The 24,824-nt window shown below is 36.6% G+C and overlaps 1 protein-coding gene across 1 annotated transcript in view; it reads right to left on the bottom strand.

The window, feature by feature from the left end:
• The window catches only part of LOC145978654 (mitotic checkpoint serine/threonine-protein kinase BUB1-like), a 64,185-nt gene that overhangs the window by 26,535 nt on the left and 12,826 nt on the right, over positions 1-24,824 (bottom strand). The window contains exons 5-8 of the mRNA XM_083111417.1: positions 17,287-17,518; positions 7,310-7,481; positions 4,180-4,355; positions 1,541-1,634 (exon numbers count right to left, since the gene is read on the bottom strand). Coding sequence (XP_082967543.1) covers positions 1,541-1,634; positions 4,180-4,355; positions 7,310-7,481; positions 17,287-17,518 — 674 coding nt within the window. The remainder of the gene's footprint in view (positions 1-1,540; positions 1,635-4,179; positions 4,356-7,309; positions 7,482-17,286; positions 17,519-24,824) is intronic.

Below are 24,824 nucleotides of genomic sequence, written 5' to 3'. Positions count from 1 at the left end.
TACACAACATGCACCGGGTTGCTGCCAAATAAACAAAAAGAAACACGAGTTGGCATCAGTGAAAATCTTTGGAACCAAGCAAATGTGGACGATACCTTCCTGCGGTACATATTAACGGGTGATTTGGCACCTGCAGACTTCCTTTTGTTTCCCAGGTTAAAATCAACATTGAAAGGATACTGCGTCCAGTCCATAGAAGAGATTAAGTAAAATTCAATCCAGGACCTGCAGACTGTTACCCAAATTGCATTTCAGCAGTGGAAGAAGTGCAGTCAAATTCTGCTCTTATAAAATCTGAATATTCGTAATAGGGATGGGACCGCTTAATCGGTATCAGCTGATATAGGCATATCAGTGTATCGGTACAATTACAGATTATTTTACCGATCTGATATATCAATAAATATCTGTTAAATTAGTGCAAAATTCTGCCATTTTTGTTGAAATTTTTATGGATAATCTCCATGCTCTACTTTCTAAAAAAGTAAATGTCTAAATATACAACTTCTTTTGCACTGCAGTCACCTTAAAACAATTTATTAAGGAGGTCAATGAACCTTTCAGGTTCTTCTAGGACCATTTCTAATTTTATATTGGATCGGTAGAATATCGGTTATCGGTAAATTTTATATCGGTATTTCATCCCTAATTCGTAACTTCAATATCACTAGTGCCAATTTGTTTTTATTATTAATGAGGGTTGATTAATTTTGTCTAATAAATATAATAATCGTAGTAGGCGGGCCTAAATTCAAGTTAATAATAGCGTAGTTGCTAGTATTATTGAAAATATTTGATAAATTGTGTAGCATTGTAGTCCTCAATAGTGCTGTATTAGCAGCGGAGGACACTACTTTGTAGGTGATAAATCCATTTAAGCTGTTTACAAGGTAATTCAATTTATTTTGAAAAAAATCTATTTCTTTTTGGACAAAAATCGTATTTTCTAACTCAAAGAAAACTACAGTTCTTGGAGAATCCAAGCATGTGAAAAAATAGTTTATTTTAAATACCTGTAGAGCATGAAGGCAGAGAAAGAAAAACTACAGAAGACAGGCCAACATTGCCAGATTTCCTGGTAGCCATGCCTTTGCTACGAGCAGCTTCAATACAAGATACGCGGATTGACTGTTGAAGTCCATTGTGTACTGTGCATACAGGTTCATTTGCTATCTATTGTATACGGCAGTGGTCTCTTTTGATGTAGGGCTGTACTGCTGACACATAGTGATGTATAATGTCTCATGATAAACTAATCTATACAGGCTATTTTTTTACTTCATGTGCTGAACTACCTGTTACCACCTACCCTGTAAATCAAACAATAACAAAATATCCCAAACATTCCTATGGTCAACTGTTTAAATGACATTCAATAAAGATATTTAAATCAACTTTGGACACAGACATTCAGGGAAAGTTTACTTTTGGAATCTCTTCTCAATGATTGCCTTATGTCTACACAAATTCACATGATATTCAGCTTCATTCATAAAAAATAAAGTGAATTTGACTGAATAAAGTTTACAAACATACATACTTTGTTTTTCTTCCTGTAATTTCTTCTCATGTCTTTCTTTGTACTTGACAGCTCGAAGTTCTTCAAAACTTATTTCAGTTCTTCCTCCATATACCTAGTTTGAAAGATAATAGAATTAAAAACGCATGTTCATTTAACTGTTGCACCTACTTACCATTTTATGTACATATGCAAAACATTTCACTATGTGCCACATTCTGAATGTACTGATAAAATACATAAAAAAGATCAATGCACCAGTTTGATGTTTTTCAAAGTTATAATTCACCCAATGTCATTTTAACAGACTACTACGTATTTTCTCTAATGCAGGAAAGCTTTTACTAAAGAGACATGAAATTTAGTGAGTATGTATCTTCTTTAACCTTTAGAGGACCGAGACTCATGCGAGTACATTACTGTTGAATCCAGAGTTTTTCTAACTTGCCGCAAAATACAAAAAAAATTGTAGCTTGAGAACTAATTGTTGTAGAGATATTCAATCAGTTTTGTTTTCTTTCTTAAAGACAAAGCTTTAAGCGAAGGTAAAATTTCTACATTCTGCCTCCCAATAATTAGTGTTAAAGGAAGTAGAAGAAAAAAATTGAAAATTTTCAAGGTGAATGAAGGCAGTGAACCTTCAAAATTAATAGCCCTACCCAACTTCAAGAGATACTACCTACCCAAACTTCCACGCCTGGTGTCTACAAGGTCACATCCCAATGCCGTGACAGATACATCGGCAGAACCACCAGGACTGTTCAAAAACAGATCAAGGAATAAATAAAATATGCCAAAAAAAGACACCAGGATCAGGCCTTTCACATATCCACACCACAAACCATTCTATATGTACATCCATACTTTGCCCAACCAGCTTCCTCATAGAAAACACTATCAACGAAACCCATGCCATCATCACTCCAGCCAGTTCTGAACCTGGACAATGGACAGGCACATCTAACCTGACATTTCATTCCTTAAAAAAATCCCACACCAAAAAAAAAGAAAAAAATGCTGTCCACCACTTACTTCTCTTTACCCAAAGAACATGAACCACACCACACCTAGCAACATAATGCAGCAGATGACCCAACCCCCCAATCAACGCCCAGCAATGCCACCAGTAAGGTGCCATCTGAAAGGGTCACCATTCATACCCCTCCAGGACCTAGATCACCAAACATATTAACACTAGAAGGATGGGACCTGTCATTTTGACGGGTGACCCTATTTTTATTGTAATTTTGACAATGTTAATTTTGCTCCACAGCTTTCATGTTCTGTGACTTTAACAAATATTAGTGCTCTACTCTTGTGTAAAAAGTTAAACTTTTATCTTACGTGTGAAGGCTACTACATTGGATTACTACTATAAGTACGATCACACGTCATTTTGACGGGTACAGTTCTTACGTACATAAATCTGTTAGCAATAGCGTATTCTAAGTGTGAGTAAACCTTATTTCATCTTTGCGCATTGTTGTTCGTCTAAGGGACGTATTTTCAAGTTGAATGTTACTTCAGGTATGTCAACAAATTAGCTTACAGTAAAAAATTGGCAAACTCTATTCGCTTACTCTATTTGGCTCAGTGCAGTGTCCTATGTCGCTTGGACGTGGCTTACTGGATCGTGATGTAGCTAGCTACCTCATTATCTCCATGATTTGTCAGATGTCGAATCTGAGGGAGGACAATATTTATGAATATGATGAGTGCAGAGTAGATAATGACAATGCCGGAATAGATGTTCGTTACATACTACTTACGAACTTGTCTACATTTATTCTTCAGATGAAGATGTGCAAGAGATGACAATACATGTGAGTGTCGGCAGATTGATGTTTCCTCCTTTATAGATTTTTATTTTTTGTTTATTTTACTTCACTTTTGTGCAAAATTGGGCTAATTGCAAAGATGGAGACGAGTGATCATATGATGAAATTGATCAATGGACACTCACAAACATCCACGCCCAGGCTGGGATTTGAACCTGGAACCCTTGGCATTGTAGCACGATGTGCTAACCACTACATCACGGGGGCCGGCGTTTCCTCCTCTCCAAGTGTGTTCGTGTATTTCTAATTTTTGTGATAGAATAGCGTAATTATATATTTGAAAAGCTCCCACCAATGAAAAAAGCATACGTAGTGTAAATGGTAAGGAAACATGTTTCTACAAACACAAAAACTTAAAAATAAATAAAAATACACCATAAGTAAATAAATAAAATACACTCATAAATAAATAATGGAATAAATACAAGAAATACACATACATTCCATGATGTTGACAGGCGATTTGTTTATATTTGTACAGAACATATTTAATTATAATTTTGACAATGTTAAGTTAACTTCACGTCTTCCATGATTTAACTGAATATGAATAACATGGCCCTTCTGACCAGAGAATTTGTTCCTTTCCTATTAGCCGCTGTAGGAGGCAGAATTTGTAATGACTGTTTATAATGATGTGAAAATAAAATAAATAGAGAAACGCAGGTGTTCTTTCACTTTCAGAATAAAAGCAGTGAATAATATGGAAAAACTGTACCCGTCAAAATGACAAGTTCGTCACAACAGATAGTTAGGAAATCACCATCCTCCTAGTGTTAAGCAGGAAAATTAAAAATTAGGGAAACAAACAAAACATTTTACCTTCTCCTTACAGTATCTTGCAACCCTTGTTGGATCCGGAGGTTCAAACACAGCAACAGGGCATTGGAAGTCATCAACCTGTATCTTTCGAAGCTCCATCGCTGGTCTAGATTTCAGGGCAGAATTCACCTCCATGCAACGAACATTCTCATTGGCAGCACCCTCTTCTTCGTAAACTGAAATGAGAAAAATACGGATGAAATCCAATACATGGAGCCATGATCTTCAGCAGTTAAAAATCCTAAATTCGAAGTTTTAGTGGCCATTTTTACAATCAAATTAAATTTTTTTGAGTACTTTAAAAGCACTGTTTCAAGTAGCTTCAAGCACATGCAATGTACGCGTAAAATATACATTTTCTATTTGAGATTGCTACGTAGGGGAACTTCAATTTTACGTTTTTCAAGGAATCGAGGTGAAAATTGAACATGTGGGAATCGAAAATTGGGACTGCACTGCAACCAGGGTGACGAGCTAATAATTCTAAAAAAAATCACCTTAAAAATTTTAAATTAAAATTAGCGGCAATTTTACTAATACCTGCTACACCTGCAATGGCAAAGTACCAATTATTCTATCCTTATAAAGGGTTTTCCAATAAGAATGATATGATTTTGAAATGAACTGGCAACTATGCTTCAAATGTTATAACTAGGGCCCGGATTTATAAGCACAATCAAACAGTAAAATTAACAAGTTAATAAGCACAAAAAATGAAAAAAATAAGCACCAAAATAAGCATAAACAAATATTTTTTATTAGATCTCTTACCTTATTCAAAGCTGTTACAGTATGTAAGGAAGGTTTCCTTGTGTGAAGCCCCTGTGACTGTCAGTGAAGAATGATTTGTACAGTGAAAATCTTCTTTCCATGTACAATGACATCACAGGCGCATGTCAAAAACACCACAGTTCTTCTTCGGTGAATTCAACTTCAATGTCTGTTTCTTCACCAGAAATATTTTTATAAATCTGACAGTGTTTTGTAACCAGGATTTTACAGTAACACCTGACTGAGCTTATCGGACACAATTTTAGCAACACCGTGAGTTTCTGAAGACAACGTAACTGAAATTTCATCAATGAGAGAAAGGGAATGTTGCAATGGATTATTTTGAGCTTTCAACTGTGTTATAATACGAGGCAATTTGGAAAAATTATTTTGGATGTACTGCATCTTTTCTTGGATGCAGTTTCTCCTGTGCGGCTATTTAGAAGCATTGATGTCATCATCCCAAAGCCATCGTGTGATTGAAATAGGTTTGAAATATGACAGATTTGGGTAAAATATGCTATTTTAAACCAAAATCATAAAACAAGCAAGCATAACTGTTTCCTGCAGAAATAAGCATTTATAAACACTTTCAACCTTAGTTAAATAGCTCATCAAGGTATGTAATATGAAGTATAACCTTTCTCCTTACCATTAGAAGTCTGGAAAAGAATATGCATTTTGCTTACAAATCCAGGCTCTAGTTATAACTGTCACTAGTTGTCATTTGTGTTTAGTATACTGTGAGAATTCATCATGGTTAAATACATGCTTCAAGAACGTTTGGTTATTATCCAAATATTTTATGAAAATAAGACGTTCTATTGATCTTGAAACGGATCATAATGTTGGGCAAAAAATTATCTTCTCAGATGAAACTCATTTCTGGTTGAGCGGATATGTTAACAAACAAAATTGTCGTTTTTGGTGTGAAAACAATCCACAAGAGATTAATGAGAAGCCCTTGCATCTGCAAAAGGTCACTGTATGGTGTGGTTTATGGTATGGTGGCATCATCGGACCATTTTTTTCCAAAACGAGGTAGGACATGCAGTTACAGTGACTGGTGAGCGGTACCGATTGATGTTAACAGATTTTTTGTGGCCAAATTTAGATGAAATTGATTTGTAGGACATGTGGATCCAACAAGATGGTACCACATGTCACACTGCTAATGCCACTATCGATGTATTGCAAGCACAGTTAGGTGAAAGGATAATTTCAAGAAATGCGACTGTTAGATGGCCTCCAAGAAGTTGTGATTTAACTCCTTTAGATTGCTTTTTGTGGGGTAATTTGAAATCTATAGTCTATGCAAACAGACCACGAACCCTTGATGCACTAAGATTGAACATCAAACGCTGCATTTGTGACATTAGGCCCGAGTTATTGCACAAAGTCATCGAAAATTGGGTTCATCGAAAGTCGAGGTGAACACTTAAATGATGTATTATTCAAAACATAATGTAATAAACTATGCTTCAAAATAATATAAAAATTTGGTTGTATCTGAAATAGTTTTTATTTTATTTCATTGTAAAATCATATCGTTCTTATAGGAAAACCCTATATATTTATGTACAGATAAATCCATATCAGCCAATGTAGACATGTGAAAGGTATTATTCATAATCATGCACTCAGTTTTCTTTTTTTAAATAAATGCCTTTCTAAAACAAAATCAGTTGCAGATACCTGGTTAAATCGGAGATGTTCATTTTTAAATCAACTTCCCTTACCATTACAACCTGCCCTGACAGTCACAAACTCTCATCCTTGCAACTCACCCTCACAAGTCTTCCAGAGGATGAGGATGAGGTCTGCCCTCGTGAGGGTCACCCTCTGGATTGTGAACAGCTCTGCAATGTCTCTTTGATTGATATGTTATTTAGTGTTGCTTTTCTGCTACTTTTGGCTAATCGTGAAGATGAGGATGAGCGATGATATAATGAAATTGATGAAGGGACACTCACAAATAACACCCATGACAAGGCAGAGATTCGAACTCAAGCCCCTTGGCAACATAGCATGCTGTGCGAACCACTCCACCACAGCACGGAAGTTGGCTAACAATTGAATCTGTATGTGATAAAAGAAATGGTAGCCATTTTCATTGTTACTTTCAGCTATGTATGTCATCCACAAGGTTCTCCCTCACCCTCCGGATAGGGAACAACTTAGGGTTAAATACATTAATTAGATGAGTGGACCCTTCAGATTCTCTGTTGAATATTTATCTGTACAATAGCAGTTATCAGTATTGGTAAAATGAATATTAGTACTTTACGAGTACTGGCAAACATTTCACATTGGGGTCCTTTCCTAAATGCAACAAATCAAGTGAAGAAATATCAAGTACCTGGGAACGATGCAGTTTGCTTCGTTGCTCTCTTCGGGCCACATTTAAGAGAAGCTGAAGTCCACTTGCTTGGTTTCGATGTGTTCTCTCGTTCGGCTATTGAGCTAACAGGAACGCCCCTCAGTTGGTTCCCTAGGCCTCCCTCTGAAGGATTTGTTACACCATTTTCATCCTGCAAAAAAGTAATTTAACATTATTTTACAAAATAGTATAATCTTCGACCTTCAAATCAAGCACACAAAGCTAAAGAAATTTAAGAGAAAAAATTGTACAAAAGTTACGAAGTTCTACTGGTCTCTTCTAACATTAAACTCAGTACTATGAAGCAATCTGTAGAAGTGCTAGACAAGACTGGATCATGTGTCGGATATCAAAGTAATGAGTTTCCAAATCTATCAGAGGTTAAAGTGGAACTCTGTTATTTGCTGACAGCATGAACTCAAGAGTTACAAACATGGAATGCTTGTTCCTTTGAGTTGATGTTTTAAGTCCACTTTATGTACAGTAAGGCTAATCGGGACTGGGCCTACAGTTTAAAGTGGGATCCAAACCACTATGTGCCACCATGGGGTATCAAACCCGGGACCCCTTAGGACGACGAACATGGGATGCACTCAGGGACGTAGTTAAAAAGTTCCCCAGTATGATAACATTGTGGGAAAGATGTGTTAGAAAATATGGGACTTCTTGGATGCTTAAATTCTTGATTCGTCATCTCTACTACTACCCAGAAAATTAGGAATTGATAGGCACATATTTTTGGTAAATAAAAAAGCAAAATTTTGGTACAAAAACGGAGTTAATTTCGGGTTCAAAAGCTGTAAATATAATGAAATATCGGTGTTATAGCGGTGAAAAATTGGATGAAGAGTGGTATCTAAAAAGACATTTTGGTTTTGAAATTGTGAATATAATCCTAAATTTGATTTAAAAACCACACTTATTCCACACTTCTAATAGCACATTTATGTAGTTATAAGAGAATTAAGTTTATATCTGTGTAAAGGAGTCCATTTTTGCTTCTCCAATATTAACAGCAGAATTAATCAATTTTCCGGGAATTGCATAACGCACAGGATACTTCAGACTTCAGAAAGTGTCGCGTCGGTATATAAATGGTAAATTTAGTGTTTAAGAGTTAATTTCGCTTTTTGCAGTTCATTTCGCATTATTTCGTGACAAAACATGGTCACAAAATGCATCTCACACCTTTCAAAAACATGAAAAATTAACACTACAATGCGTTTTTTGAAATATGCATGCCCCTAGGAATTGATAAACAAAGAACAGGGGTTGAGGTTTGATCAGGATGATACCAGGGCCAATGGGCTGCTGGTGAATGAAACATGAAATTCCTCAAGAGCATAAATATACATCAAGGTTACAGTCGTTCACCACAAAGTGAAAACGTGACACTTCAAGCAAGGGCATCAAATTTGAATGTAGGCAAGCATATTTTGTAAGGAAAGAGTAGTTCTCAAGTTCCTACATAAGGAACATATTACTTGTTTTGCAGCCACTTCTCTTACATAGTTTATATTTAATAAAAAATAAATTAATGCACAAATAAAGGTATTATCTCAACTTTCTTGTCATAATATGAAGCTCAATATTTCTGCTAACAACTGTCAAAGATAACGAGATAAGACTTGGGCATATTCTCTCTACCCTACTTCTTAATAAGGGAGATTTAATTTTAAAACAACCAAAATTAATTTTGCTAATTGTGAGAAATCTTGACAAGATGAAGAAAAAATTATTTTAGATATGGATTAAGCATGCTTAAGGGGGTTCTAAAGCCATGTTAAAGCATAGGCCCAAATTTCAATGGACAACTAATATATATTCGGTAACGAAGAAATTTTCCAATATAAAAGATTGTTTTATTCACTAGACCTTGAGAGCCTTATAATTTTGTTACAATTGAAGATATTTAAGTAAATAACAGAAAATAAAAGGTCTTAGTCATGTTGAAACTTCTGCATACAGATGGTGCTGAAGTGGTAGTTTTGTCAATACCAGTGCATTTTCTTCTTTTATGACTAGTATGGAAGATTTAGTGGTGAAACAAAGATCAAATGCTCTTCCCGCAAGCATCTGAAATACTATGTGAAAAAATGAAAACATTTCATACCTTCAGAGAGTAGTGCTTATCACTAAAATTTTTGAAGTGGCTTTCGTCGCAATATACTTGGTGGTGCAGATTTTAGCAAACACTGTTGCAGAGATTTCACTCCGTGCTTCGAAATCGTGAAAGTTAAACCAAGTTACCACAGAATAACAAATCCAGTACATGTTGGAAGAAGGAAACATCGGAAAAAACTCAAAGGTAAGTCTTATATTTAAATGCTTGTTGCTTAATCCATAAAAAGCAAAACAATTGTAATATGCAAGAGTGATGCAGAATGTATGATTTATTTTTATGTTGAGGAAATACCTTCAGATATAATTTCTGTGAGAATATCGCTTCAACGTACCATGCATTTTTCCTTACAAACGAAGTTAATAATTCTTTGCAATTGTAAAATCAGAAGAGAATGTTATTTTAAATTAGGCATAATGCAGATATTACAGTTTTGTGATTATTACTAGAGCATGAAATACCTTGATATAGATTATATTCTGGCATTAAATTGATATTGCACAAAATGCTCTACTATTGTTCCTGTGAGATTATTTTCGTATTTCACTGGTGCTATTCAAATGTACGTACATCGGAATTTGTATTACAAATCAGTCGTTCATTAGGTAGTTTCACTTTGCCCTTGCACATGGTTGGAACGAGTTGTTTCTGACCTGTTTTGAACATTTTTCTCCTTTTTGTTTTTGAAACTTGAACACAGTTAATAAATCTCGCAAATGTTAAATGAATTAAGTAGGTTAAGCTAATTTAGGTTCGATTGGAATAGATTTAATGTGAGATCCCCGAATTTTGTGCAAGTTGTGGACAACATTCTGTTACCTTCTTTCACAGAATCAGGTCAGAAAACCGGTTTTGTAAGCTGTATAAAACTCTTCGGTTTTCTCGTTCTTTCATAATTTTGAACGCCTCGTAATGGTAGTGCAGCATTTCCAATAAGTTCATGCTTTATTAAGTTAAGGACTAAAATTAAATGGTGTGACTCAGTTGTTAGCATATGCAGATGATGTAGACTTAATGGGGGATGATGTGAATACATTTAAGAATAATGCTAAAATATTTTTCAAAACTGCTAAAGATATAGGCTTGGAAGTTAACAAAGAGAAAACTAAATATATGCTTACAGGCCGAAACCAAGTGTTAGGTAATAATCAAAATCTAATTATTGATAACAACTCGTTTGAACCAGTTTCGAAATTCAAATACTTAGGAGTAATATTAACAAATGAAAATTATATTAAAGAGGAAATAAAAAGTAGGCTTAATTCAGGAAATGCATGTTACTTCTCTCTTCATAAACTTTTGTCTTCTCGTTTAATACCTAAGAAACTAAAAGTTAAAATATACAAAACAGTAATTTTGCCTGTAGTATTATATGGGTGTGAAACTTGGTCCCTTACATTGAAAGAGGAACATAAATTGAGAGTATTTGAAAATAAGATCCTTAGGAAAATCTTTGGACCTAAAAGGGATGAGGAGACAGGTGAGTGGAGAAGGTTACATAATTTAGAACTACATAATTTGTATTCATGTCCAGATATTATTAGAATAATTAAATCAAGAAGACTTAGGTGGGCAGGTCATGTGGCACGAATGGGAGAGGAAAGAGGAGTTTACAGGATTCTTGTTGGGAAACCTGATGGTAAGAGACCTGTAGGAAGGCCAAGACGAAGATGGAGGGACAACGTTGAGATGGACATAAGGGAAATCTGTAGGGATGGAAAAGAGTATATAGATCTTGCTCAAGATAGGGAAAGATGGAAGGCCTGTGTTGCTGCAGCCATGAACCTTCGGGTTTAAGAAGGCTAGGGAGTTAGTTAGTTAGTCATGCTTTATGCATTTAAAGTGTAAAAGTACACCCTAACAGCTAAAAGGGTAAAGTCCTAACCGTCTACCAAACAATAGTTTGCGTGTTTACTGAGAATTTACAAATTAGTATAGATTAGAAAAGATTACTAGTTCACACATTTTATCATTTATTTGTGGGTAAGATTGATTGATTTTCAGAGAAATCATAATTTGTCCTGATAATGTTCCGAATATTTTATTCAATAACCTACTGAAGTCACATGCACTGTAAAGATAGATCTGAGTCACTGAAGTGAGCTGATACCGTGAATCAAACCTTTAATAATTCTGTTATAACAGGACCACTTCGTTAACCATTATGGGACAGTTTAGATGAATTATATTCACATCCAATTACACAACATCTTGTTTTTATTTTATTTTATTATTAATCAACTTGTCTGAGGTTGTAAGAATGTAATGTAAATAATTTTTGTTTTCATTTTTGTTCAGTTCATAGTCTCGTACACCATATTAACAAAATTTTTATTTGTTCCTTTTGCAGATGAACATTTGAGAATCCATTTGATGTGTCTTCTAAGAATACCTTGAAATTTGTAACAAAGGACAATAGATTTGACTAACAATGGCAACCCAATAGCATGGAAGTTTATGGATATGATTCTATGGAATCAAAATCGTCTGTGTGGATTGTTTGAACTGTACACAATTTGCAGATACATGGTTGAATAGTGATAGTTTATAAGAAATCAAGAGTCCAAAATATACTCAAGAAATTATGTTGCAAGACTTCTTAATATCTGGTTGCAAGTAGTCAGCAATTTTTGCCCAAAATCTTAGGATATTCATTGCTTTCTGAATGGGATGATGATTCAAAGACAGGAAGAAGATTATGCATTTACGAGGGCCACTATTTATATTTTGAGCCTTGGCAACACTGATTGAAGTTAGGCGCGATTTGATGTTTGCACGGAATCGTCTGGCATTATTGACCATAACATACTTCAAATGTTTTGTCAATAGCTTCATTTGTGTTGTTTATGTTGCCTTGGAGATTGCGCGACAACAATAAAATGGAATTAACTTGTGAACATTTTCGTGCGATGATTTTTTACGATTTTCGACGTGGATTATCAAGACAAGAGTGCATCGATCAACTTACTTCCACATTTGGCGATGAAGCCCCATCCTTTGCCACTGTGAAACGCTGGTATAACGAATTTAATCGTGGCCGCCATTCGCTCACCGACAAGATTCGTGAAGGTCGTCCAAAATCAGTTGTTGTTCAAGAAAACATTGATGCTGCGCAAAACCTAATACTGCAAGATCGTCATGTGACATACTGTGAGATTGAGGCAACCATAGGCATTAGTTCCACCAGCATATATAAAATATTACATGATCATTTAGCTGTGAGAAAGGTATGTTCTCGTTGGATCCCACACAATTTGACAAAAACTCAAAAAGATGCTCGCGTCAATTGGTGCAAACAAATGCTCAATAAATACAATCGTGGTGCTTCAAAAGACGTATATAAGATTGTAACAGGTGACGAATCATGGATATATGCATATGAGCCGGAACGTAAACAGCAGTCGACTGTATGGGTGTTTCAAGATGAACCCAATCCAACAAAAGTTGTTTGCGCTCGAAGCACATCGAAACAAATGGTCGCCTGTTTTTTCGGGAAAACTGGTCATGTGGCAACTGTGCCTTTAGAGGAACGTAGAACGGTCAACTCTGAATGGTACACAACAATTTGTTTGCCAGAGGTCTTCGATCAAATACGGAAAACAAACAAACGCCGTCGGATCATTCTTCATCAAGACAATGCCAGCTGTCACACATCTCGTCTAACAACCGACTTTACGAACAGTCAAAAAATCGAATTGATGGGTCATCCGCTGTACAGTCCTGATTTGGCACCCAATGACTTCTTCTTGTTCCCGAATGTCAAGAATAAATTGCGTGGACAACGATTTTCGTCGGCGGAAGATGCCGTTGATGCCTTCAAAAACCATATTATGGAGGTGTCTCAAGAAGATTGGAAAAACTGCTTTGACAAATGGTTCGAACGAATGCAAAAGTGTATTGACCATAAAGGGGAATACTTCGAAAAACAATAAAGCAGTTTTCAATGCCAAATTCCTGTTTTTTCATTGTTAGGCTCAAAATATAAATAGTGACCCTCATATGAGAGAACGACATAATGTTTTGCAGGATGAGAAAGAAGGAGAATGAATTTACATTGAAACAAAAATGTTAATGTGAATTTATACATATATCCAGAAAATATAGTTTTAGTAGTCCCTTCGTGCGATGATCTTTGAATGATTTGAATTTTTATCTAATGGTAATTATTAACATATTGTATCTTATAAAACTTCTCTCACAATTCTTATCTGTGTAATGCTGAACTCTAAGATATCAACAGTGATTGGAAAGTTACTTTTCAAAAGTAATTCAAAGCTAATTACTTGAGAAATTAATTCGGTTATAATTCCTGTTCCTTTAAAACGTATCTAATTTAGTTACTATTACAATTACTTTATTCTAGATTAGTCATATCTTGTAAGACGTAGTTCAGAACATGAAATGCAAGCGCGATATTTATTTCATCACAGATGACCACTACAACTTAGCATTAGTTTCATATATAATTATAACTGCTGGTCTCCGTGTTGGAGTGGTTAGAACAGCGCATTACGATGCTAGGAGTCTCTGGTTCGAATCCCGGCATGGTCTTTCTTTGTATATGATCCTTCAAAAGTTTCATCATATTATCACTCATTCTCATCTTTGAGATTAGACAAAAATGGCAGAAAAGCCTAGGAAAATAAACTAAATCAATCAACCATATAATTATAATTAAGTTAATATATTTTATATGTAAATAAAGAGGCAATAAAATCCACATCTTTTACTTAAAAGATGAAAAAATAGTATTTTATTGTATTTTTGTTACGCAAACAATATATTATTCACTGTTGAACTGTGGTATACCAATGAGGATTGTTTGAGATTATATAGCCGTATGTCAAAATTATTCTAATTAAAATACGCTTGTAATACACACATTCTGGTTCTTGGCAATAAATAGGATTGTTCTCGTGGTCTCACGATTTCAATAATCACTAATTCATCAGGCGAACATATGATTCAACAAATTGTAAAAATGGAACAGAAGAAAATTCCTTTCTATGCGAAAAAATAGTGATTGTACACTTGTGTTCAGATCAAGTGGAACATACTGCAACTGTTCGACCCTATAAAGAGTGACACTTTATGTGAACAGGATTGGACAACTAACTTTCAATTTATTTACTAGTTAGGTGCAAAAATATCTGAATTTCAGGTACTAATTTCATAACGTAAGTAGTTTACAGTTACTATTACTCGAAAATGTTACTGTTACTTCCAAAGACAGCTGCAGAACAAACCAGTATAACTTGTGAAGAACTGTGGAACAGGACTTTGGGCATTGTGTGGAGGCAACGTGTGTAAAATTGTACTTAAGTAGTATGAAACAAATAATCACTGTGCTGCTCGTTTACCTTTATTCCCGGTTTTCCAATAAAGGCCGCCCCAATGGCGTAGTGGTAACGTCGTCGCCTTGTACTCAAGAGGTTCGATACATGGAAGAGGCAGAGACAGAACCATGAATTTTTGTCTGGGGGGGAGACAAGTACCAGGAGGATAAACGTGCCAATAATAATAATAGGAATATTAATGATAATGACATTATTATTATTGCCATCTTTGTCTGGTATTTTTTCAACATGTTCAATTTCACATTAGCTAATAACGGAGAACAAGCACACCAACTGCATTTTTGAGACAAAATGACGAATATAATTCCTTTTTTACATAGGATATAAATTGTCTCTCACATTTATGTGCTCCTTTTTCTCAAAACGATTTTCGTACATTTAAAACAAAACTGTTTAGCAACAACAGTCTGAAGTACACAATTGGTCTTACTTCTCTGTCTTCTCTTCTCTCTCTCTCTCTCTCTCTCTCTCTCTCTCTCTAGTAATTTATAATACATTATAGAAAAGAACTAAGAGCGAAGCTAGCAAGAAAATTTTCAGATACAATTTTTGCAAACTTAAAACAATATTTATTTAATGGGGAGCAAATAATTTCACAGGGCACCATGGCATTCTCTCTTTTATAACTTTTTTCATTTAGACCATTTGGTGCCCAGGTCAGACTCCTGCCGCCCCCTAGCTATGGCTCTGAACTTAATGAGACTGTAAGAAAAGGAGAAAATGCAAGCGAAGCGAGCAAGAAAATTTTGCTAAATTCAGTTTTATTTGCATAAAATTTGAACTTGAGGGGAGCAATTGCCCCTCTGTGCCCCCCACAGGTACTCTTGTCCGTCTGGAAGAAAAATGCAAGAAATATATGAAAACTAATTCAATCTTGAGTATCATTTTCTCCTGCTACTCTTAGATTCTGCTAGCCTTGCTTTTTTTCATTTCAATGTTTGCCACCCTAGAATTGGCTTCAGTCCAAGGGGTAATGCATGTGGCCACTGGCCACAAATAATGTCACAGGATGCCACGGCATTCTCTGTTTTACAACATTTTTCATTTACATCGTTCGGCATCCCCTAACTACGGCTCGGAACTTGATTAGGTGGAGGCACATTGCAAAGTGGTTAGGATCCCACTTTAAACTGTAGGTCCAGTCCTGATTAGCCTATCTGTGCATAAAAAGGACTTAAGATATCAATTCAAGGTCCTCAAATAAATAATTTTCTTATAGTATAGTAAGTTGAGCTTTAATTTTCATTTTCAGTTTTCTTCCAATATTGCGAATAAGAACTTTTGCAGATTTTAATATTCCCAAAAATATTATAAACTAAAATATAATTAGGTCTTATCATCATCCTGAGAAAATGGAACACTTTTTGTTATCAATTAGAATTGGAATTCTGTAACAAAATTACATTAAGAAACTGAAATTTACGGCCTTGTGGAAAAATTAACATTACCAATTTTAAGCATTTTTCAACAATTTTCAACAATTGAAAATCTGTTTTATCTTTAAGTTATTTTACTAATACAGAGTGCGGAAAATAATATCTTGTAAATGGCATTTCAACAATGAAAGCACAGTGCATTGCGTTCTACCCAAAAATATTTTGAATGGTCACTCCATACACAAGAAAACAACTTCACTGGAGCAAGAGAATGGAAACGTCTCTGCACAACTAGTGACGCGAGACGGCTCTACCAATGAACACGTGAGAGGGAACGGGGGATAGAAGCTGAAGTTACTAGCTTTCGAAGCATCGTGTACTGCATCGCTCTGCCTACTCGATTCCCCCCTCAACCTTCTCTGCCGCTATATGCAGCCTTGTTGAAGCAGAGATAGTAGAGACAGAGTATAAAGTTTCCGGTCAAAGGTAGAAAGTACTGTCATACAAAATGAAGTGTACAGTCAACGCAACATTTGCTTCAAACGAATTCACAATGTTTTCACTTGGCCTGTTTCATGTTTGAATTAACTACACTTATTATTGTAATTTCTTCTCTGCTTTCTAAATATTAAAATAAATACTTAATATAAAAGAACAGATTTTATATTAATATTTCGACTATTACTACCTTCCACTGATGATATATTGCTTATTTCTCTAATAACATATAACTAAAATCTGATGATTACCAATTTCCTTGATTTACTATTTTTTTAATCCACTAACTCCTCTAACCAATATGGCGTCACCTCACATCGAGCACCCTAATCGACCAACCTGTATTTATCTACTTTGGTAATATTTACGTCGAGATCTGACAACATGGCACTCAGTTGCCATGCCAAACGATGCTGCCATCTGTTATCAAAAAATTACCACAAAATTGCCTTTAGTACGGCCTTAAATAAATCTAAATTATTTTTTTTAAATTTGAAAGAGTAAAATAGGTCAATTTTGCAGGCTAATGTCACTAATTCATTAAATTAAGCACAAGCAGGAGATGTACTGATGCACTAAAATAGAGCAACAAGGTAAACTTACAAATATCTGGAATGCAGCATTGTTGTTATTCTTGTTGGATTTCACCTGATGTACTTTTAACCCTTGAAGTGGACTCACATTGTCCTTAGGGATTCTCACACTTCCAACCTTTACATCATCCTCTTTAGTAGATAACACTCCAAAAGGCCGCCTCTCAATGGTTGCGTCTTGCTCCTCATCTAAGTCTTCAACAGTTCCTTTAATTCGAGTTGCAAGTCTGTACTGGAAATTTCTGAATAATGAAAGCAATACTGATATTATGGTTGAATCATATATATGTACACAATTAGTTTTAGCGTGTATAGGTTTTAGGGGAATGGAAAAAGCATCTACATAAAGCCTTGATAATCAGTATTCCATATAATTCAAGTTTTCTTCTGATAAGTGGATTTGAGTATGGAAAACTGATGCAACATCCTGAAACAGAAGGCACTTTCTTTTAAAGTGTAGGTTCAATATTGTTTAAATATTTTTCTTTTACCTCTTTGTTCTATTGGGTTACAGCATTCCATATAGTCCAAGTTTATTGTAATTCAAGGTAATATTGTTCTTGACCGCCTCGAATTATCAAGCCCACTGTACTTCCATCCATGTAAAAAGGTAATCTTTTATAACATATTCGTTTTCTTTAATAAAGTAAACTATGGAACAGCTAAAGGTAAAAAAAAAAGGTAAAGTGCTCCCTTGTGCATAGCACCATGCCATGAAGGCATATAGGGGGCGGGGGGTAACGCCCCACACTTTCTTGATCCAGTTGTGAGTGGGGGTGATGTGATCAGCATCATGCCTAAAACCACCTTTACCCCCAAGGGTTTCCCCCAGGTACCCATGTTATTCAACGCTGGGTGGGTGCCTGGGCCACTTCCATCGTTAGAAAAGTTCCCGGATTTGAACCGGCCGGGGATCGAACCTGGGACCTTTAGCATGGTAGTCAGACGCGTTACCGACTGAGCCACCGCAGCAAACTGAACTTTAAAATTGATGCTCTATTGTAGACTAGAGTGCTGCAGGAAGAGGATTTCGCTTCTGTGTCAAATAGTTCATACGGACAATGCTAGATAGTGGACAGAATTGAGAACTTCTTTGCTCGAACAGGCAAAACGAGCGGTATACACTCGAAGGCCAGTTGTACACACATAACCATAATTTGTTTGTGGTAGGGGGCCTGAAATATGGATAGTGAAGTGAGCAGAGGCACAACCACGAATTATTGTCGGGGGGGAGGGGTATCAGGATAAACGTAGCAATAATAATAATGTTATTATAACATTATTATTGATTTGCTTTATTTTACTTCGCTTCTTGTACCACTTTTGGCTAATTTGCGAAGATGGGGATCAGTGATGGCATGATGAAAATTATGAATGGATACTCGCAAACATCCATGTCCAAGCCGGGATTCGAACCCAGGACCAACATTATTATTAATATTAGTAGTGGTAGTATCAAAGATGTTATTATTCTCGTAAATTAAGCAAAAAAGGGGGTAGAAGTTTGTGCTAAAGCATTTGTGTTTGAACAAATGACTTGTATTATCTTTTTAACACGTTCAATTTCACATTAATAACGGAAAACAAGTACATAAACTACTTTTGAAAGACAGAAAATGCTTGATAAATGCATTCCAACTATAATTCTTTTTTTTACATTAACATAACTTTCATGCACGATATGTTTCACATATATGCAACGTGGACACTAAATTGTGTACATATTCAAAGTTTCTTTAATAAATATTATATACAGCATATATTACTTAAATACATTACACAACCAAATTCATCAATCACACAATAAACCAATCATCAATCACACAATAAACCAACAGCAAAAATTGCATAAATTGTCTCTGAAATATGCACGCTCCCTTTCCTCCAAACAATTATTCATGCATTGAAAACAAAATCAATTAACTAGTTTTATTTTTCTTGCAAGCAAAGCGAGCAAGAAAATTTTTGGATCCAATAATTTTGCATGCTGAAAACAATATTAATTTAATAGTGAGCAAATAATTTCATGGAACGCCATGGCATCTATATCATTTACAACTTTTGTATCTCCCCGATGGTGTAATGGTAACATCGTCACCTTGTGATCAAGGGATGCATACCCAGTGGAGGCACATAGTGGTTCGGAACCCACTTTAACCTATAGGCCCAGTCTCAATTAGCCTTTCTGTGCATAAAGTAGACTTTAAAAAAAATCAATCAATCAATTTTATATCTTATTTTCATTTAGATCGTTTAGCACCCAGGGCCGTCTTTCACCGTTCCCTAGCTACGATTATGAACTTGATAAGACTAAAAAAATTTTACGAAAAGTATATTTATTTGCATAAAATTTGAAGTTGTGGGCGGTAATTGCCCCCTGCATAGGGTTACCAGACGTCTGGTTTTCCCTGGACATGTCCTACATTTTAGCCTTATGTCCGGCATCTGGGGGTAATTTCAAAAATATCATAAATGTCCTACATTTTGAGCGTCCCATATTAATTAGGAAAATACGTAACAGAAAAGAATCATGCAAGTTACAAGTCTATGGACTGCACTTCCAAACTCAATAGTGAAATTAATTTTGATTCAGACATTGCACAAGAAGAAAAAAGTTTGTCCTGCTATTAAACAAACAGGAAAACGGAAGCAATTAATGAACAAAGTTTTGGGACGACTTTCTGATAACGTCACTGTTCAATGCCTGAGCAGAATTTCTTGCCTTAGGGTTTATACTGATGGAACAAGGTGTTGCCCTTTCTTATTCAATATTCAGTATAATTTGATTGTAAGTCAGGGGTATAGAGAACAAAGTTATTCAGGGTGTCTGCCAGTCAAGAAATACATGGAAGTCAAGAAAAAGTAAAAAATTAACAAGTAGGTCAAGGAGTCAATAAAAAGGCAATAAATTATTCGTGTGGTAAAGAATTTTTGCTATTGATTGGTTGATTTAGTTTATTTTACTTCACTTTTTTCTGTCTCTTTGGCTAATCGCGAAGATGAGGATGGATGGTGGTAAGATAAGATAGATGAATGGATAGTCATAAACAAATAGGGACAACCGACACAAGCCCGACATAAGATTATACTGGCTGTGAGTCCAGATGCCAAAGCCTCGCTTGTCTGCCAAACACAGTTCAGGATGAATTAAAACAAAATAGCAGATCTAATTCTCTTCTTAAATTCAGCTTCAGTTTTCTTCTTAACTGGCCCTTTGCTAGGGATTTTCATTAAATAAATATTTATTTTCTTAATTACTAATTTCCTACTTTACCAAAGTAGGGGTCTAGAAAAGTCCAGAAAAATCAAGATTTCTGGATGTATTATTTTGGTAGGCACCCTGTTATTGAACTAAAAACTACCCAAGATGAAACTTCTGGAACCATTTTATATTACGGTGAGTACTTTCATTACCATCAGCACAACAGACTCACAAGAGAAATTATTTTTTCATAAAGTCTGTAAAATGTTTGGTATTGGTCCCTATAATTTCAAAGAGTTTGACTGTCCACTCTAACATAAATATATAGTGTGGCTAAACCTGAAATTTTGATAAAAATTGTCTCCTCTGAGAAGTACCACTTAAATCAAGTAGTAAGAGGTACATTGATTAGTAATTGCAAGTTTTGAAATTTTGCATTTAAAAATTCATTGAGAATTAATTTTTTAAAAACTGAAAAGTGTCATTTTTCAACTACTTTCTAACATGTTCTATAGAAATATGTATTATTTATTGAGAATGTGTTGTGTCCTACATTGTGACTTAAATGTTCTACATTTCCCTTACAGCGATCTGGTAACCCTACCCCTGCAGGTACACTTGGCCGTCAATGTTTGCCCCCCTAGAACTCATTTCCGACCAAGTTGCGCCACTGGAAGTTTGAGATGCAGTGAAACTGAAACTTACAACCTTAGTGACAATCAAGTTCGACCAGTCACAAATATAGGAGTGCGTTGTGAAAGAAGGAGAACACATGCATATGCTGAACATATTTTATTCAGCAGGCTACATGGAACAAAGGAAAACATAAATTTCCGCTGCAACGCAGCAATGTATGGTGTCCACACAAAATAAAACATTTTCGTCCATCTACACGTGACATTGAAGTTCGACCACTGTTAGAGGGGATCCTGTTTACCATGGTGTGACCCCGCCCCGTCGGTGAATAACTGTGGCAATGCATTGGGGCATGCTGCGGACGAGTCGTTCAAGGTTATCCACATCGATGCGGTGCCATTCCTCCTGCAGGCAGGCGATAAGAGCAGCCACTGTCGTGGGTCCCCTCTGTTGCACACGTCGCTTAAGAACACACCACACATTCTCAATGGGCGAGAGGTCGGGACTCGATGGTGGCCATGGAAGAGTTCGCACGTGATGGCGAGTCAACCATTCTCTTGTCAGCCGTGCTGTATGAGGCCTGGCATTGTCGTGTTGAAAGATGAGACGCCGCCTGTGGAACAGGTGCCTTCGCACTGTGGGAAGATGCCGCTCCAGTATGCGTGTATAGGCGTGTGCATTCACAATGCCCTCACAGACTTGTAGTGGGCCAACCCCAGATGCTGTCATGCATCCCCATACCATCACTGGCGCAGGTTTCTGTACCCGATGTGCATAACATTTTGCTTCATTCTGTTCCTCCTTCCTACAAATGACTGTTTTCCGTATTTTCCCGTACACAACATTGAAAATGGATTCGTCCGTGCACAAAACCCTGTTCCACTGCCGAAATGTCCATCCCCGGTACATTCGTGAACACCGTAGTCGATTGCCTTTGTTCAACATGGAAAGGAAGGGTTTACGTTTCGCCTTGTACACTCGGTAACCGCATCGCTGTAGGTAACGGCGAATGGTTCTGGTTGACAATTCAATGTGAAAGCGTTCTCGAGTCCACAGTCGTAATTCGGCCACAGAAACATGATTGTTGGTCTGGATATAGCACCTAAATATCCGTAGGTCACGTACGCTCAGCAGGCGTTTACGACCAGGGCCTTACCTGGCTCTGTAGTACCCGTATTTTGGTGGTGTTTGATGATGCAGTGGACGGTTGACTTGGGTAAGTTCAGTTGGCACCCTATTTCCCGTTCACTGAGTCCATCCCGTTGCAACTCCACCACTCTTCTCCTCACGGTGTTGTCAATAGGTTTGCCCCTGGCCATGGTGATGATGCACTGCGGTTCCTCGGTGCACAGCACGTGCTTATATACGGTGGACTCCCTTATCGTGTCCGTGACGTCATGTTTCCGTCGAATGTGCCACTATCTGGAATTTTCCGTATGGGTCTGGTGCCTGGTCGAAGTTCAATGTCACGTGTATAGTTCCCCGTTTTCGTTCTTTACGTGACCTTGGGTGCAACATGCTGGGATCACGATTCTTCCCTGCTCACATGCCTCCTCTTACACACAAGCGTCACTTCTGCGGGTCACCCATTCCACCGCCTATGCCTCTGTGCATTTAATCACGTATACCTCTCTGGTCGAACTTCATTGTCACCAAGGTGTTGTAAGTGAATATATTAGATGGCTAGGGATGTGGGTGCAGAAAGTTTGATTCCTGGTGTACTTCACATCCAGTTAACTCTGTCTCCTGGAATGCTCTGACTTGCATAGGAGGTTACAAAGTACAGCGAGACTAGCTACTATGTAAGTGAAGGGTGTCCTGTAGCAGCTCGTGCCGCCGCCAGGAAGCATAGGTAAGTGCTGGTGCATCTCTCAGTCACCTACCCTTCTCCTATTATTCTTTGTTTAGCCTTAGTAAACAGTAAACGCCAGCAGCCTTCTTCTTATTTCTCCCGAAGTGAAAGTGTCCATCGACCATGGTAAACTAGGCGATTTAAGATATAGTCATCATCTCCATGTAAAAATGTAGTTTAGTCTACCTTACCATTACACATAGATATATGGAAATAAAATAGATGGGTGTTGGCTGAAACTACCCAGGCGGATATTTTTCAAATATGTATCTATGATAACTACTTTTATACTTTTACTAACTTTTATTGTCATTACTTTAACTTAGATGTAACAGCATTAAGAAAATGTTGGTACATCTATGGGGTTGAATTAAGGTGTATAAAATAGCACAAACAATTAAAAAATATATATATGGAAAGTCATTACATGATCAATGTATGTGTTACATGTTTCTATAATGAGTTAATTAATTTATAATATTTATTTTAATCTTCTAAAAATTATTAGTAATAAAGCATTGAAGAAATCGGGTCATCACAGATGTTAGTTCACAAAAGGTGCTGGTATTGAGTCCCAACCTGGGCATTGCTGTTCTTATACAAGGGTCGTTCAAGGTTGACCAAGCCTGTTATTTCTAGACAGGAAATATACATACATAGAAGCACCAAACTATGTCAGTTTTTCAAAGCATTCCCCCTGAACATCCAGACACTGTTGCCATCGTTGTGGAAGTTCCTTGATGCCTTTGGCGTAGAAAAAAGTACATTGATGTCGTAACCACTGCAGGATAGCATTCTTGAGTTTCTCATCTGTCTGGAAGTGCATCCTGCCCAAATGCTCTTCAAGAGCCCCAAACAAGCGAAAACCACTGGGGGCTAAATCTGGACTGTAAGGACTGTGTGGCAAAACCTCCCGGTGCAAGCTGGCCAGTGTTGAGTCAAATGGACTGTGTGTGGCCTGGCATTGTCATGAAGAAGAATGACATGTTTCGACAACATTCCAGCTCTTTTCTTCCGAATGGCCCCACGTACAGCACCGTGAAGCAGTTTAGTAATACTGGGCATTAATTGTGGCACCCTTCTCCAAAAAATCCACATGGATAACACCTTTCATGTCCCAAATCTTACCAGAAGACGGCAGCGCTTTGCTTTCTTTGGGTGAAGGGAAACCCTTATGCAGTGGTCAGAAGTAGTGAGCTACTTGTAGCGTCGCTACTGTAGCTAGCTACAAAATTTGTAGCTGTAGCGACGCTACATTTTGAAAATTGTAGTTGTAGTGGTAGCGAAGCTGCAAAATTCCTGTAGTTGTAGCAAAAATTTCGCTACAGCTACATTTTTTCTCAGCATTTTGAGGTGAATTTTGAATGTGGCAACAGCGTCAGAAAAAATCGACAATAACCCTTAATTTTGCAGGGGGTTCATAAAGACATTATTACATGGAGATACAGATTATTTAGATTGTAGATTATAGATATCTGTGTAATTTATGTAAATAGTATCTGAATAATTCAGATATCCAGATAACTAACTGACATACGTATATGAATATATTCCCGCTAACAGCTACGTTTTTTTAGCTGCATCGCAATTTTGGGGAGAAACATGCCTCGTTTGCTGCACCACTGGAAAAAAGTGCCTCGTTTGCATCAGTCCCGAACAAATCCTGTGGATATTCATGGTGTAAGAGACACCAAAATGTCATTAATTGCTGTGTAAGACACAACTTGCAGTGCCAAAATGAGCGATGGATTATCCACTGCACTGACAAGGGAATAGTGCCAGCAATAAAAGGCTCAGTACATTAACAGCATTGATCATCGTCAGTATATAGAATCCCACCAGCAAGAAATTATTGTTA

Source organism: Lepisma saccharinum, chromosome 25 (genome assembly GCF_977018435.1).
Source record: "Lepisma saccharinum chromosome 25, izLepSacc3.1, whole genome shotgun sequence".
Taxonomy (NCBI): domain Eukaryota; kingdom Metazoa; phylum Arthropoda; class Insecta; order Zygentoma; family Lepismatidae; genus Lepisma; species Lepisma saccharinum.
The sequence above is the reverse complement of the archived record's forward strand: the minus strand, read 5'-3'. Positions and strand labels throughout refer to the sequence as shown.